This window comes from Sorghum bicolor, chromosome 8 (genome assembly GCF_000003195.3).
Source record: "Sorghum bicolor cultivar BTx623 chromosome 8, Sorghum_bicolor_NCBIv3, whole genome shotgun sequence".
NCBI classification, from domain to species: domain Eukaryota; kingdom Viridiplantae; phylum Streptophyta; class Magnoliopsida; order Poales; family Poaceae; genus Sorghum; species Sorghum bicolor.
In genome coordinates, this window is record NC_012877.2 from 59,168,897 (window position 1) to 59,185,733 (window position 16,837).

Below are 16,837 nucleotides of genomic sequence, written 5' to 3' on the forward strand. Positions count from 1 at the left end.
TTACTACAAGGAGAAAGCGGGAACACCATGACACACAGGCTGAAAGCTGGAACACCATGACACACAGGCTCTTCGACAATGACACAAGAGGGGTGAACGATGCCAGAACGTAATCATCGTCAGCCAAAGTAGGAGCTTAATCTGGCTTTCACCTAAGTCCTATGTCATAGAGGACTGCATTGCCCTCACAGACCGAAGAGAGGAGGCAACTAGAGGCTATTCAGCGACACTTCGGGAAGGAAATCGTCGTCGCTTGCTCAGCCAAGAGCTGCACTGAGCTTTTGCCCAGTAACCTCTCCCAAGTGCACCTGCTGCAGACACCTCAATGCCGCCACCACATTGTCACTTCCACCAAGAACACAAGCATGGGTGACGTTGACAATCTAAATGAACGGCGCTCTGCCCTCTCCGACAAGAGGCATAGGGCGAGGGCGCTCGTGGACATGCAGCCCACCGCTGGCTCACTCGCAGCCAAACTATGTGCACCGCGTATGCATATGTAGAAGATGCACCGCTGCATGGGCACCACTTGTGCCCAGAGCCCGAGCGGACAACTACAGCTCCCATAGATCCAGTCATGCGGCTGTCGGGTCTAGGAAAATGGAAATCCATGGGGACACCATCCCGCCATCGGCATGCCCATGGCCAGACTGCACGCCCCGGACCCCTGCACATGTGCATGAAGAAAAAAGAATGTCGTACCATAGCAAAGAAAAAAATAGATGCAGGGCAGGTTTGCCGCTAAGCTATTTGTATTTTTTCCGCTATCACAACTTTCACGCTATCAGGCGCTATAGCGCTGTTAAATTGCATTTGCTATGACAACTTGCGCCGCTATTACGCGCTATCGCGCCGCTATGACAAATCTTCTCAGTCTGACTCTCAAAACTTCATGTTAGACTAGATTATCATTTATTATTAGCAATATAATTTGGTATTTTGGACAATTAAGATTACATGAACCATGTTGAAATGTCATATTGGTATCTTGTTATATTATCTAGACTTATGGAAACATATTTTTATTCATCAAAATTCATATTTATCATGTATTTTTCATCTATTACTCGAGTTTTCATGTATTTTTTATAAAATAACTATCAGTCATAGTGCCGCTATAGCAGCGCTTTAGCTACACAGCTGCTGAAAAAAGTTGCTGCTATTTTAAACTTTGTACCATAGAGCAGCTCCACCAGATCAGAGGTGGAGCAAACGCCCGTCGGTAGGATCCCAACGGGCGGATGACACCGGAGCGGCTCGGCGTGGATGCACGAGCAAAGAAAAACATCCACGTCGGATGGGGGTATGGGGTGGGACCGATGCTACACCCGTCGGAGCTCTTCCGCTCGGCAGCACCGCAATGAGGAAATTCACAGTGGGACGCAAGCACCAGCACAGGGCCATGTCGAGCAGCCTGCCTCTAACCAACCTACCAAACAGCCAGATCTGCCCGTAGGCAGACATCAGTGAGCCGACCGACCGTAAGTTACCTCCTTGCAGTGGCCAACACCGCCTTGGTCAATCGCGATGGCTAGCCATGGTCTAGGTAGACCTAACCCCAGCCAGCCGCGCGCCTGGCTAGCCATGGCTGCTTGCGCCCGGCTGAGAGACGGGTATGCGGGATGCAGGGGCAAATCCAAACTCAAGAGTGACAGATCTGAGTCAGGGCCGGCCAGATCCGACCGCCCATAGACAAGGATGCATCTCTATGTTTGTTTGAATGCGCATAAATAATCAATGAATTGACCAATAAAAACCATATGGAAGTACAAAACACGGCAAAACATACACATGGAACGGAAATATGGAATGCAAACATGAGGACCCTAGTTTTCTTTTTTTTACTAAAATATAAAAAAATAATTAGAGCTAGCTTATATAAGTCATTGTTGGAGCAATAGTTTAGTTTTTAGACAAACTAGAAGCACGCCTCAAGGAATAGACCTATTAACCGAGGCGGCCCACTTAGAAATTCTGTCTCGGTTAATATGTTCGAGCCCACGAGAAAGCCCATTCGGCGCAAACTCGGTCACAGTATATATAGTCAAAAACCTAGCACATCTCGTCTCACTCCCCCACCTGCCCGTCCGACTCCCTCACTCATCTCCCCATCGCCCCTCCACTCCACTCCTTCCCCTGGCGTCGCCCCCACCCCACCCCTCTCCTCACCTCCCTAGCCCACCCCATCACTTCCCCTCCCCTCCCTAGCCTGCCCCCTTCCCTCCCTTCCCAACGACGCTCCCGACAACCCTTCCTCGGCGATGCCCCCTCCCCTTCCTAGAGGCTGGCCATGGCTGCATGCGGGGCGGCCCAGCCCTTCCTGATGGCGTGCACCACGGCCATGGCCGCGACAGCTCGGGCACAGCGTCGCGGCGGTCCAATCGCCTAGAGGCGTGCTGCCCTCATGCCGCAGTGACCTAGCACGCGACTTGCCAGGATCAGCCAAACTCGTGCGTGGTAGTGCATTGGCGGCGTCGGCCTCATGTGCTTGCCCGGTGGAGGTGGCCACATCCACACGCGCGGGCCTAGTGGACGCTTGGCGGATTGAGCTCCTACGACGCGAACCAACCTTCCTCTAGCGCAGAGGAGCCAGATTTAGTGACAGGGTGCGCGGAGGAGCCGGATCCAGCTATGGCGCCGCTCAAGGAGGCCTCCCTCGTTGGCGGGCCAGAGAGCAGCTACGGCAGTACGTAGCGACCCATAGATGGGCTCGGCAGTCCCGCGGATGGGCTCATTGGTCCTATCCATGGATTTTTTTTTGACTTTTTTCTTTTTTATTAGATTAACTGAGGCGGGCAGTAAAATGCCTTGGAAAATATCTCTATTTACCGTGACCTTTGATCTGAGGCGTTTTGATTGCCCACCTCAGTTAATCCAAAATGCCCACCTCGGAAAAGAATTTATGTAGTAGTGTGACCACCTTGGTTAATGTCAACCGAGGTGTATGAAAATCCTACCCACCTCGGAAACCTATTTCAAAACGTCTCGCAAAAAGGATTTTTTGTACTAGTGGGGAATCATTTGGTATTAACTCTATAAACTCCTCTTGTGGTGTATATTTTTACAACCATACGATCTCAAATAAAAAAGTTTGAGCTACAAAGCTATTGATCTCGTCGAGTACTACAACTTTAGTAAAAAATTAGTCTTCATGGGACATCATATAAGAAAGTTATGATTTTTTTACAGCACGTCACTGTCGGTTTAAGCCAAAAACCGACAGTGATGACCCAATATCAATGTCGGTTTATACAAAAACCGTCACAGATGGGCCGGCACTGAAATTCAGCTCCATAGTAGTGTTTGTGTCTATGTTTTGCCATTTTGATTTATTGATTTCTCTACTTAAGTGTGAGAAATTAATGTTATGACTAGTTGTACTTTGATTTTTGGTATATTTCCATACTTGCCGTATTGACATATCCTGGTTTTTGGAAAATGTCGTATCGCTTTATCCGTATCCATTGGTCAAAGCCCCCACGCATGAACTGTCCCTTCTTGGCATCATATTTGCAGAATTATTTCAGTGCATTGTTGCTCGCACGTACAACCTCTCAGGATCTCTGATTTCAAGATCCGTTGGGTACTACCAGAAAATAAGTTAGCCATGGTCCGGCCTTGCAAGCCATGCCTGAAACAAACCAATCATATCTCTTTGACCTGAAGATATGACAGATCCGCTCCTCACACCTCCTTGATCATATTGAACCACCTGGTTTGACCACCACCAAGTTGAGTTTGATCGTCTCCCTAGCTCGCCACCGTGGTGAATTATATATTTTAGTTGTCCGTGGATGTACTCGCAGGAATGATTAGAATGCACAACACAGCAGGATCCCTCTACTTTATTCACGTACAAACAACTCTAGTTGCTGTAGTCTACCTACAGCATATCAAAAGCTACGATTTGATTTCAAGATCGAATACTATATACTAGCTAGTATTATAAATAACAAGTTGGTCGTGTATATATATATATGCTTGGTTTTGCTACACTTAAGTATATCGTCATCAGTTATTAATTACTAGGGCTTTATTATATCCCTGCGCTCTCCGCCTATAAATAGTGCCCCCAACAAGCTGCAAACGATCACAGGTTGCAGTGCCATAGTTCCAGGCAGCAGATCTGAGACATAAGCTCTAGCTACCTGCGGTCTGAGGATCTACGCTAGCTATCAAGCTATCAGTTGTGCTGCGTAGGAGTACGACGTGGTAGCTAGCCATGGTGAAGAAAGTGGCCGTGCTGGCGACGTTGCTGGCCCTCAACCTCCTTTTGTTTGGCTTCGCGGACGCATGCGGATATGATGGGGGTGGGAGCGGAGGCACCGGAGGGAGCGGTGGGGGCGGCACTGGCGGAGGTGGTAGTGGCAGTGGCGGCACCGGTGGAGGCGGCAGCGTTGGAGGTGGAAGCGGTGGAGGCGGCAGTGGAGGGGGTGGGAGCGGAGGCGCCAGAGGGAGCAGTGGGGGCGGCAGCATCGGAGGTGGTAGTGGCGGACGTGGCAGCGGTGGAGGTGGAAGTGGAGCAGGTGGCAGCGGTGGAGGTGGCAGTGGAGCAGGTGGGAATGGAGGAGGAGCGGGTGGGAGCGGTGGAGGCGGCAGCGGAAGTGGTGGTAGCGGCAGCGGAGGCAGTGGTAGCGGAAGCGGAGGCGGCGGGGCACTCGAGCGTTGCCCCATGGACACACTGAAGTTAGGCGTGTGCGCCAACGTGTTGAATGGGCTGATCAACGTGACCCTGGGGACGCCACCCAAGACGCCATGCTGCACACTGATCCAGGGGCTGGCAGACCTAGAGGCGGCGGTGTGCCTCTGCACCGCACTCAGGGCCAACATCCTAGGGATTAACCTCAATCTGCCCATCAACCTCAGCCTCCTCGTCAACTACTGCGGCAAGGACGTCCCCTCGGGCTTCCAGTGCTCCTGAAGAGCCATGATCCATCCGATCATGTCTCTCCATCCATCGTCGCCTCCTTCGATTCCTCCGTCGCCGTCGATCCATGCACGCACGCCGTGCACCCGGCTGTGCTAAATAATAATGATGATTTCTTTGCAAGATGTACAAGCTACTCGTAGTAGACATCAATGTTCGTTTGTTGCTTCAATTTGTTTTGTTTTGCTTTCCTTGGATTTGATTGCTTTGGGAGTGTTTTTTCACGAATATAACATCATGCATGCATACATGCAGCGTGTCCATAATGCTTCGTGTTAAGTTTGTCATGGATGGGATCGATGGTTGATCATGTCGAGAGGCCTTGCTGGACCTGACACGACGATGATCTCCAGCTTAAAATATAAATACCATTATTACAGTGTGGTAATTGTCTGTGTGATTTGATGGATGAACGTTAGTATTTGGCCTGATGTTTTTATGTGTACACTGTTACATACAGATGTAGAAAAGGTGGCACAACCACACATACGTTACTACAAGAAGAAAGCGGGAACACCATGACACACATGCTCTTCGACAATGCCCACAAGAGGGTGAACGATGCCAGAACGTAATCATCGTCAGCCAAAGTAGGAGCTTAATCAGGCTTTCACCTAAGTCCTATGTCATGGAGAACCGCATATTGCCCTCACAGACCGAAGAGAGGAGGCAACTAGAGGCTCTTGAGCAACACTTCGGGAAGGAAATCGTCGTCGCTAGCCCAGCCAAGAGCTGCACTGAGCTTTTGCCCAGAAACCTCTCGCAAGTGCACCTGCTGCAGACACCTCGATGCCGCCACCACATTGTCACTTCCACCAAGAACACAAGCATAGGTGACGTTGACAATCTAAATGAACGGCGCTCTGCCCTCTCCGACAAGAGGCATAGGGGGAGGGCGCTCGTGGACATGCAGCCCACCGCGGGCCAGGGGCGTCCTGGGCAAACATGAGGCCCAATTCAAAACAACAAGTGGATGCCTAATATTTGTTGTCAAAATCTATAAAAAGATAATATCAAATATCAATATATTACAAAGGCAATGTATAAAAGATTAACTAAATAAAATAGAGATTGTGTATGGAATTTATACCAAACAATGATCTCCGTCTGGCGTTCTAATTAATCTAGGTCCGACCGTCTAGGATTGCTACTAGATCTCGACTCTTGAGCGACGTACAACACCACGGATGAGGAACAAGTCCAAGGGACGGAGCCACAAACTCACGAAGGGTTACAAACTTATGCGAAGAAGAATTACCGGCCATAGACTTTTCTAACTCACGATCATAGACTCAATGTGCTTTCTCTCGAAGGAAGTAGCAGGCTACGTTTATTGAATCTCTGTGACTAATTTACTAATTAAAACAAACCTAAAATTATTATATATACTTAGAACACTTAATAAATTTTGGGGCCTATGAATTTTGGGGGCCCAGTTCGATCGCACAGCCTGCACGGGCTCTGGGACGCCCCTACGCGGGCTCACTTGCAGCCAAACTATGTGCACCGCGCATGGACGTGTAGAAGACGCACCGCTGCATGGGCACCACCTCTGCCGAGAGCCTGAGCAGACAACTACAGCTCTCATAGATCCGGTCGTGCGGCTGTCGGATCTACGAAAAGGGAAATCCATGGGAACACAGTCCCGCCGTCGGCGTGCCCACTGACAAACTGCATGCCCCGGACCCTTGCACATGTGCATGAAGAAAAAAAGAATGTAACCGTGTTTGATCTCAAGATGGCAATGCTGGCTAACCCTACCTCAACTTTGTTCAACCTCCCACTTTCTTTTGAAGCCTTCAACCAATTTGAACAACTTAATCTCATCTTCACATCCTCTCCTCGGACTGAGGAACATGACAATTGGTTCTATATCTGGGGCAGCTCTATCTTTACTTCAAAAAAAGCTTATCGCCACCTCATAGGTAACATTGAGGCTGATCAAATGTTCAGATGGATCTGGAAATCTTCTTGTCAACCCAAGCACAAGGTCTTTTTATGGTTGCAGATTAAGCACTAGAAATATTCTTAAGCGCAAAAACACATCATATTACTGTGTTTTATGCGGCCTAAACATGAAAGAGACAGTTCAGCATCTTTTCGTGAAAAATGGTAGTGGCTGCAGTGAGTTGAATAATGAGTTATATCTAGTACTGCCTTTTCTTTTATATTCAGCTTTGTTGAAATAATAATTAGTTGCTTGACTCCTTGTTATGCATAAATGCTTCCAGGGACAACAACTCACATCTCCCTGATGGATTTATGGGTATTTTTTTGAACAACCAGGCTAATTTGCATTTGGTTGGCGCTCCTTCTCATTATGCACCTTTCAAGGCTCTAAGATCTGCTGGTGAATTAGTTACCTATTGCTTGTATGGTAGCTATTTCAGAGAAGTGATTGCCATATTCTATTCCCTAGTATTGGTCTTCGTTTTCCAATTTTTGTTATCTATCGCCTGTATCTGTATGATCCCTCATACAGAAGCTCGTGTCTCTGCTTGCCTGATATATTTTCAAAATTTTGAAAGTCATCAAACCCCTAGGTGTATTGTTTTTATTTCTCATTTTTGCTGCCTTTTCTATATTAGATCATTTTTTTTCATGCTGCGTGCATGGCTTCTACCGTGAAGCTGTTGTGGTCGTGTCCTAGATCCATAGCGAGCTGAGGCCTTGTTTACTTCGCGAAAATTTTTGGATTTCGCTAGGTAGCACTTTCGTTTTTATTTGACAATTATTATCCAATCATAGACTAACTAGGCTCAAAATATTCATCTCACAAATTACAGATAAACTGTGCAATTAATTATTTTTTATCTATATTTAATGCTTAATGCGTGTGCCGCAAGATTCGAAATGATGGAGAATCTTAAAAAATTTTGGGAACTAAACAAGGTTTGAATGTAAAGTTGAAAGAGAATGCCAGGGAGGCTCCTTGTTTGCTTGTGAGTGAAATAGAATTATTTACGATTATAGTATGAACATTTGTAATCTTTGATTGATTATGGATACGAAATCATTTATGTCAAATAGCAACGCAATGATATTACTAAAATGATGTTTATGATTGATTACATGGCTATATATAAACATTAAACCACTTGTAGACAGTCAAATAGATGACTTTGTCTGTCGATTGTATGAGTTGTCTATTCAGTTGTGTGCGTTGTGTGGACTCTAAAAACTTGCATACAGTACCTGTCTGTGGCTATACATGCCCTAAGCAAAAGAAAAAATGTGAGTCCTCCGAGAGCATCTCTGTGTTTGTTTGAATGCGCACAAATAATGAATTAATTGACCAGTAAAAACCATATGTAAACGACAGAACACTGCAAAACATACACATGGAACGGAAATATGGAATGCAAACACGGAGACTCTCCCACTCAGAAACAGCTGAACGCGTGCATGCGTCACGGGAAACCCGGTGCGGCGCCGGCGAGGAACCTCTGCGCTCGGCGCTCGTAGCGGAACCCGTCGTCGATGGAGTTATCGGCGGCCCAGACGAAGATGCCGTGGAGCCTCCCCTGGCGGCGCAGCTCCCGGCACGCCCTGAAGAACCCCTTCCCGGGCCTCAGCCCGTTGCTGGCCGGGTCCGTCCCGAAGCTGACGAGCACTTTGCCCCCGCCGCCGGCGCCGGCGTACCGTCCGCTCTGCTCGTAGTAGTATCCCAGGAACTCCGGCACCGTGGTGTTGGACGGGTACGCGTAGAACTGGAAGTTGACGTAGTCGAAGTCGCGGCCGTAGCGGCGCCACAGCTCGCCGTAGTGCGCCTGCACGTCCGGGTTGGCGAAGGGCGCCATGGACGCGACGGAGATGACGCCGGTGGCCTTCAACGCGCGCACGAGGCGGCCGATGCACTCCGCGAAGACCTCCGGCGTCTCGCGCTCCCCGAAGTGCTCGTAGTCGACGTCCACCCCGTCGAGGCCGTACCGGGTGAGGATGGCCGTCAGCGACGCCACCGCGTTGTCCACCCACACGTCGACGGAGGACGCGCGGAACGTCGCGTTGGCGCCGAACACGGTGTCGCCGCCGAGGCTGAGCGCGACGCGGACGGAGGAGGAGGAGGAGGAGGACTTGATGGCGGCCACGGCAGCCGGGGTGAGGTTCACCTCGTCCCAGAAGACGGCGAAGCGGCCGTCGGTGGGAACCGGCGGCGCCGCGGAGGCGTTGGCGGCGTCGGCGTCGGCGGCGGCGTAGTCGATGGCGAAGGAGAGGATGAAGTCGAAGTCCACGCCCGGGTGCACCGGCACGTCCGCGAACGTCACGTTCCTGCCCATCGCGCCGATGTACTCACGGAACAGAGGGCGCGGCGGCGGCGACGACGACGACGGTGGTGCCCAGCTCGCCGCAGCCGCTGCTGCTGCCGCCGTGGAGGCCGCGACGACAACGAGCGCAGCAGCGATCAACAGGTTGGGAGAAGCCATGACGATGACGACGACGGTAGGAGGTTAATTAGTCGAAGATGGCTAGAGGATGAAGATTGACATGGGTTTCCAACGCATATATCTAATAAGGTGAAGAGGAGAATTGACTCGTTCAGTGTTGTTGGTGAGCTAGTGTGATCGATATGATCCAGCTGCCGCCTGCAGGCCGTGCACTGGAACTCAACTATGGCCGGCAAGTGTGCATGTGTATCGTGTACGTACGGTCGTCGTCGTGCTCTCATTCCAATGCAAGCACACAATCACCTGCTCCTGCCAACCCTACGTGTGTTAATTATGGCCAACAGCTACAGGCCGGCAGCGTGCAGGCGATCACGAATGGCCTACAACTACAGACAGCACAATACAGTAGTGACTAGTAGTGTATATTGTAATTGTCTGTTTGTCTCTCTTCTAAGAAAACAAATGAGGCCTTGTTTAGGCCCTGTTTAGTTTGTCACCTAAAATTTTTTCATCCATCCCATCGAATCTTTGGACACATGCATGGAACATTAAATTTACATAAAAAAATAAACTAATTACACAGTTTGGTTGAAAATCGCGAGACGAATCTTTTAAACCTAATTACTCCATGATTAGCCTTAAGTGCTACAGTAACCCACATGTGCTAATGACAGATTAATTATACTCAATAGATTTGTGTTGCAGTTTCCTGACGAGCTATGTAATTTGTTTTTTTATTAGTTTCTAAAACTCCTCCCGACATCCTTCCGACATATCCGATGTGACACCCAAAAAATTTTCATCAGCAATCTAAACATGGCCTTAGCCGAGCAGGTGAAAAATTTTGGATACATTTTTATTTTTATTTGGTAATTATTATTCAACTATGGATTAATTAGACTTACAAAATGAATCTTTCATTTTTATCACAAATGAAAGATTCGATTTGTAAATTACAAGTAAATTGTACAATTTGTTATTTTTTATTTATATTTAATGTTTTATGTATGTGCCGCAAGATTCGATGTTATAGAAAATCTAAAAAAAAGTTATGTTTTAGGGTGAACTGAACAAGGCCTGAGTAATATTAGTCGTATATGATTATACAGATGGTCGGATACTCCGATGGACGCGTGCGTTTTCTATTATACGGACCACCGAGGCCCCATTTAATGTGTCACCGGAGGAGCAGGAACCAAAGCCAATCCCAATGGTCATTTTGTAGACATAGTTTTCAAGAGAGAAAAAAAAAGCAATTAATATCTTGTAAAAACTATACCTCTCAGCACATAGTTTCTATAACATTGTTCATATCAAGAAAAACTTAAATGCAAGGTAGACGAAGTAGATTGGTTGTGGCAAGCAATTGTACGTACAACCCCTCTGTGACACTCGAGATCGAGCCAGAGCATTGAGTGCAGGCAGAGAGCAGAAAGCAGTTTTTTTCTGTCAAAGCATATGCTCACACTCTCTCCATCACTAAATTCGCATTGAGAAGTGTGCAAACACACATCTCAATTCTCAAAGCAGATTCGCATTGAGATATGTGTTTGTACACTTCTCAATATGAATTCAATGGTAGAGAGAGTGGAAGCACATGCACTTAAGGGCAAAAATAACTTTCCCACAGAGAGCATGCATGGGGATCTGGCGAGGCGGCGGTGGCGCAAAGGATCGAGAAGGAAGATTAAGGACACTCACAATGCAAACTCTATTATAAAGTCTAAAATTATTTATTACCTCAAACAATGTAAATTGTGAGTCTAAATAAGACTTGGAGTCTTATTTTTTTCTATCTCTTTCTTCAATAAATATGCTCCACATCAGCAAAATATCATAAATAATACGTAATTAATTGTCTTGGACTCTGTGATAGAGTCTTGCATTGTGATTGCCCTAATAGAAACGAGTAGAGTCCTCTTAAGAGTGTTTTACCGGTTTCTTGACGTCTTGATTCCCGAGTCGACACCGTACCGACTCTTAGAGAAGAAACGGTTTTTTTTATTTGCAATCTCTCTTTATATTAATTTGATTGTTACATCAGCAATTTACTTAGTTGTTGCTGTAATTAAGCTAGAACTTTGTTTGGCCTAGTTTTAGATTTTAGAAGAACATATATAATTAAAATAAATGCATATCTCGTTTTACGAGGAATCAAATTTTTTTAAGTTTGACCAAATAATACAAAAATATATATTAATATTTATCATATATAATATAGATTATTAGGTTGAGCATGAAATACACTTTTATAATATACTTATTTATATATATAAATATTAATATTATTTAATATATTTTTAGTTAGACTTAAAAAATTTGAGTCTTCTTAAGACGTGTATTTATTTGTGCATGGAGAGACTACATTGAATCTAGCCCTGGCATCGGGGTAGTGGTGGCTAGGGGCGACCAGATGCCTCTAGGTTCGGCTAGGGAAGAAGAGGCCAGTGGTGGAGTCGGCGATCAGCTTCTAGAGGCGGCGATGGCTTATTCGTCGATGCGAGAAGGATGAAATGATGAAAGAACTAGTGGATTGTGCGCGCCCCGGCGCGCAAGAGCCAATGATACAATGGTGCTTGAGCAATACTAAAAATAAATAATGATATATGTTGAAAATATTAAATATCATAATCATGCTTATTAACAATTATCGAGTTTGTCAACCAGTACATGGAAGGATAGTATGGCCTTGTTTAGTTCCTAAAATATTTTGTAAAATTTTTCGCATTCCCATCACATTTAATCTTGCAGCACATGCATGAAACACTAAATATAGATAAAAGAAATAACTAATTACACAATTTATCTGTAATTTGCGAGAAGAATCTTTTGAGTCTAGTTAGTCTATGATTGGACAATAGTTGTCAAATACAAACGAAAGTGCTATTGTTCATATTTTGCAAAAAAAAAAATGGAACTAAACAAGGCATATGTTACAAAAGTATTCTACACCTGCGATGATATGGCATAAGGTAAAGCGGTCTTCGGTTGGCTAAAAACATAGCGTTTATTTTGTGTTTCTTTTTAAGCTGCATAGAAGGATGATCAGTAGTTCATGCTGCGGTCGGATTCACAGCTAAATTCATGTTCGCTTGAGTTCCGCACTGGCGAAAATCTTTCTATATCTGAGAAAATATGAAACTATTTAGAAAATCTAAATATATGATCTTACTTTTTTTATGACTGGGTTAGGGAGTTTGTAATACGTGCCTCTTACATGTAGGCTTTGAGTATTGGTGGATAGTTTAGAAGAAGAAAGCATAGATTTAACAAGAATAAAACTAAATAAATCTATAACTAAGTTATACCTAATCCAATGAGTACGAAACTTTTACCATAGTTCAAACATATAATAATGAGCCTAATATAAAAATTTTACCACAGATGAACAATATGAAGTACATATATGAATTGTTCTTATTAATTATAGAAAAACATAGATTTAAAGCTACAACAAAAACTTTGTACTAAGGCCCTATTTAGTTCACCCCCAAAACAAAAAAACTTTTCAAGATTCCCTGTCACATCGAATGTTGCGGCACATGTATGGAGCATTAAATATAGATAAAAACAAAAACTAATTGCACAGTTTGCCTGTAAATCGCAAGACGAGTCTTTTAAACCTAGTTACTCTATAATTGGATAATGTTTGTCAAATAAAAACGAAAGTGCTACAGTGTTAGAATCCCAAAAAAAATTTAGATCTAAACAAGGCCTAAAGTATATCATATTATATATTCATTCCGTAGATCTGACCCCAACAAAATTGATTTTTTATTTTATATTTTTTTCTGATTTATTACAATTTTTAAAATATTTAGTGGAAATAAATAAATAAAAGACAAAACCACCCTCTAAAATCATGGGTTATTTAACCGGTTTTGAAAATTCAGGGTGTAGAATATCCGGTTTATAATTTAGGGATGAAGTATTGCACCCTAAATAGTTTGAGGTGTTATGTACTCCCTGCATCCCACAAATAATTGCATTTCTTTGACTTCTATAATTCATGTTTGACCGTCCGTCTTATTAAAAAATATAATAAATATTATTTTTTTATTTATGACTTATTTTGTTGTTAGATATATTTTTATAATAATTTATTTATTTTATTGTTTGATTAAAAAAATAAATAAGATGAATAGTCAAACATGAATCGTAGCAGTCAAGAAATGCATTTATTTTTGGATGAAGGGAGTAGCCTTTTTACTTTTTTCGGTTTTTTTTCTCTAACCACCACTTTAACCACCGAGATGCTAGAAGAAAATATAAAAGGCTCCTCTTTTTTTCCCTTTTATTATCTAGAACAGAGTACACAGCGGGCAGCACAAATAATTGAGAAAGAAAACACAAACAGGGTGCAAGTGGACACGTGGCCCAAGAGATATTTTTAACTGCACACTGTAGCAGTAGGTGGAGTGAATTTGGAGCGTTGATCGAAGAATCCAATGGCTAAGAATTTTGGGACGACGTGTCCCATGTAGTCTGCGCTCTTCAACCTAGCCATTGTAGAGAGTAACTTGCGCCAACGTGGATTGAAAGTTGCCCCCATGATGGGATCGAGCTGTAGCTCGAGCGGTAATGATTCTCACCGGAGTTTTCTCCCATATTAAGATGCAGCTTTTCTCGCGTAGAGCCATAAAAGGATAGTGAGGTATCCATCGTCTACGGAGCTTGGATGGTTTTGGTGATCTTCTTAAGGACGCGATCTTCGAATCTACATGTAGTTATAGGATCTGTTTGTATACACGGGGTCTGAGTAAGGTGTGCGTGTGTATGTGGTGTTAGTGTGTATTTGTTTATGGACAAATACTAGAGTTGTACTTATGAGAGGTGTCAAAAAAAGTTGCCCTCATGATATACTTTTTCTCACATGTTGAACAGTTTTCCTGAGTGCCGTAAGATTGAGAGCTGAAATGAGAAGTTGTTGGAGAGAGCATTTTTAATGCTACCAAAAAAAACAAAGATTGGGAATGAACTTTGAGAACTATTAGACATGCTCGAATAATTTTTATCTTTTCTCTAGAAAAAAAATAACTAGGAGCTCTCGCTACCACACAAAACATCTTTAAAGACACCTCTTTTTTTAACTATGGGTGGTTGTCTTAGTACACCATTTCTAACATTCGCGAAAGGCATCGTAGCTATAAATCGGTAGAACTCAATTTTCAAAAGCGGTTCTATTAAGACAAGTGTCTTTGAAAATAAGTGATTTTCAGCAGCGGTATTGTTAAATCAACCGTCTATGAAAATTGATTTTAAAAATGTTAGTTTAAAAAAGAATCTAATGTCAAAATTTAAAATTGTTTAAAAAAATCCGGGACAAAGGTTTCCGGAACCCACCGGCCGCGGGAATTGGCGCAAAAATGCAGTCGAGATGTCTTGTACTCGAGTCGACAAAGGTGCTGCAGCAGTGTTCAGTGTGTCACCGGTATATGTAACGCGCGGACACCGGCCGGGACACGCACGTTGATGCGTGTCGCCTGCACTCGCCACGTCCGATGCACGTGTCGATCGGCACCACAGCGTCGTATAAACAAGCAACAGGGTACCATGCATGCGGCGCCGATCCACCATCTCCAAGGAAGCTATCGAGCACGCGCGTTCCTAGAGGCTAGTAGTAGTAGAGAGGGGGCGCGCAATGGCCTGGAGCTCGCTGAAACCGGCCGCCGCCGCGCTCGCTCTCCAGCTCCGACGCGGGCGGCCGGCTGTTGCTGTTGCTGCAGCAGCACCACCGGCGGCGGCGCTGCTACGCCGTCACATGGCGACCTCCACAACAACGAAGCCGCAGCCGCACGTCGGGAACAGGGACAGAGACGGCGACGGCGACAGCAACAGCGGCGGGGCCGGCCGCGTGATAGATAACCCGCCGCCGGGGATGGCGCCGCTCCCTGGGGACGCGCCGCGGCAGATGCCGCCGAGGCTCGGGGAGCCGGACCCCTTGGGCCCGCCGGTGCCACCGACGTCCAAGGACAAGATTGGCGGTGGCGCCACGACGACGAAGGGAGGCGCGCCGCCGCCCGACGTCGAGGTGCCCCCGGTCTCCCCAGACGGTAGCAACTGTTGAAAATCAAAGTAAAAAACAGTATGTGAATATAGACTTTGAATGGAGGTCAAATTAATAAAGGAGGAGAGAAATTTCAAGAGTTCAAACACTGTAAATCCTTTGTATCCATTCTCTTTGTCCCCTGTAAATAGAGGGTCACTTTCATGCTTGTATTACACATCAGAAAGGAGAAACAAAGGAATACAAAGACCACTCTTCTCCCATCTCTCTGTCCAAATATCTGTGTTCTTGAGTGCATTGTGAGCGATTCAGTGACTCGATTTCTAACACGTTATCAGCACGAGTTCTACCGAGCTAAGGGTAAGAAGGTGAGAAATCGATCCATTTGGTACTCTTGCACTCTATTGTTCATGAACAGACACATGCACAATAGCAGCACGAACCGCCGCCGTCCCGAAGACGTGCGCGTGAATCCGGCAGGCCCGTCCCCTGCAGGGACGAGAACATCGAGGCCACGCCGGGCTGGCAGCGGGTGCCGCTGCGCCGCCACCACCGCGTGCCGGGCTGGCCGCGGGCGCCGCGCCGCCGCACCGCGAGCCGCCGGGGCAGCGCGCCTGGCTGCCAGCCGCCGGGGCCGCGCGATGGGCTGCGAGCCGCGCCTGGCCGCGTGCCGCCGAGGCCGCGCTCGCTCCACGCTGCGCCCGCGCCTGGGGCCGAGGCCGCGCCGCGCCGAAGCCAAGGCCGCGCCGGGGCCGCGCCCGCGCGCCGCGCCTGGCCGGCCGCGGGTCGCCGGCGCCGCGCGCATGGCCGCCGTGCCGCCGAGACCGCGCGCCTGGCCGCCGCGCCGCCGGGGCCGCGGGTCGCCGGGGCTGCGCGCCTGGCCGCCGCGCCGCCGGGGCCGCGGGTCGCCGGGGGCTGCGCGCCTGGCCGCCGCGCCGCCGGGGGCCGCGCGCCTGGCCGCGAGCAGGGAGCCATGGCGGCTGACATCTCCTCCTCTCTCTGTTCTTTGCCTGAAGAAGAGGATAGGATGGAGAGAGAAAGAAAATGGTTAGGGTTAGGGTTTACCTTCCCTATTTATATGATCTCTGGACGAATCTAAGCCGTCCATCATGATGGACGGTCACGGTTGATTGGGTCGATATGGCCAACCCATAAAGGGTGAATTTGGCTCAATTAAGATACAGCGCATATTTTTATTATTTGCGCAAAATAGTGGCCCGAAGCCCACTATAATAATAACAATAATAAAACACACGGCCCGAAGTCCGTGAATTATGTGCGGCCCGAAGTCCGCCATATTTATTTATTTTATTATTATTATCGCCATTATTTATTTTCTGCAATTATTTATTGTATTTAATTCCATATATTTACTTTATTGCAATACTTTCTATTTAATTACAAAGTAATCCTGAAGATTACGCCTGGAAAATTATATAGTCCTGAAGACTATATTAAGTCGTAATCCTGAAGATTACGCACCGACATCTACTAATCCTGCGCATTAATGGTGCAGGC

General features: G+C 46.4%; 3 protein-coding genes across 3 annotated transcripts in view; 2 read left to right on the top strand and 1 right to left on the bottom strand.

Moving 5' to 3' along the window:
- LOC110429909 (acanthoscurrin-2-like) overlaps window positions 1-5,193 on the top strand; it is a 29,319-nt gene extending 24,126 nt beyond the window's left edge. The window contains exon 2 of the mRNA XM_021446652.1: window positions 4,918-5,193. Coding sequence (XP_021302327.1) covers window positions 4,918-4,921 — 4 coding nt within the window. The 3' untranslated portion in view covers window positions 4,922-5,193. The remainder of the gene's footprint in view (window positions 1-4,917) is intronic.
- On the top strand, window positions 4,017-5,193 carry LOC110429907 (acanthoscurrin-1-like). Its single transcript, XM_021446650.1, has one exon. It carries the CDS (start codon window positions 4,223-4,225, stop codon window positions 4,919-4,921), a length of 699 nt encoding a protein of 232 aa, XP_021302325.1. The 5' UTR covers window positions 4,017-4,222; the 3' UTR covers window positions 4,922-5,193.
- LOC8076656 (chitinase 2) lies at window positions 8,096-9,604 on the bottom strand. Its single transcript, XM_002443460.2, has one exon. It carries the CDS (start codon window positions 9,349-9,351, stop codon window positions 8,338-8,340), a length of 1,014 nt encoding a protein of 337 aa, XP_002443505.1. The 5' UTR covers window positions 9,352-9,604; the 3' UTR covers window positions 8,096-8,337.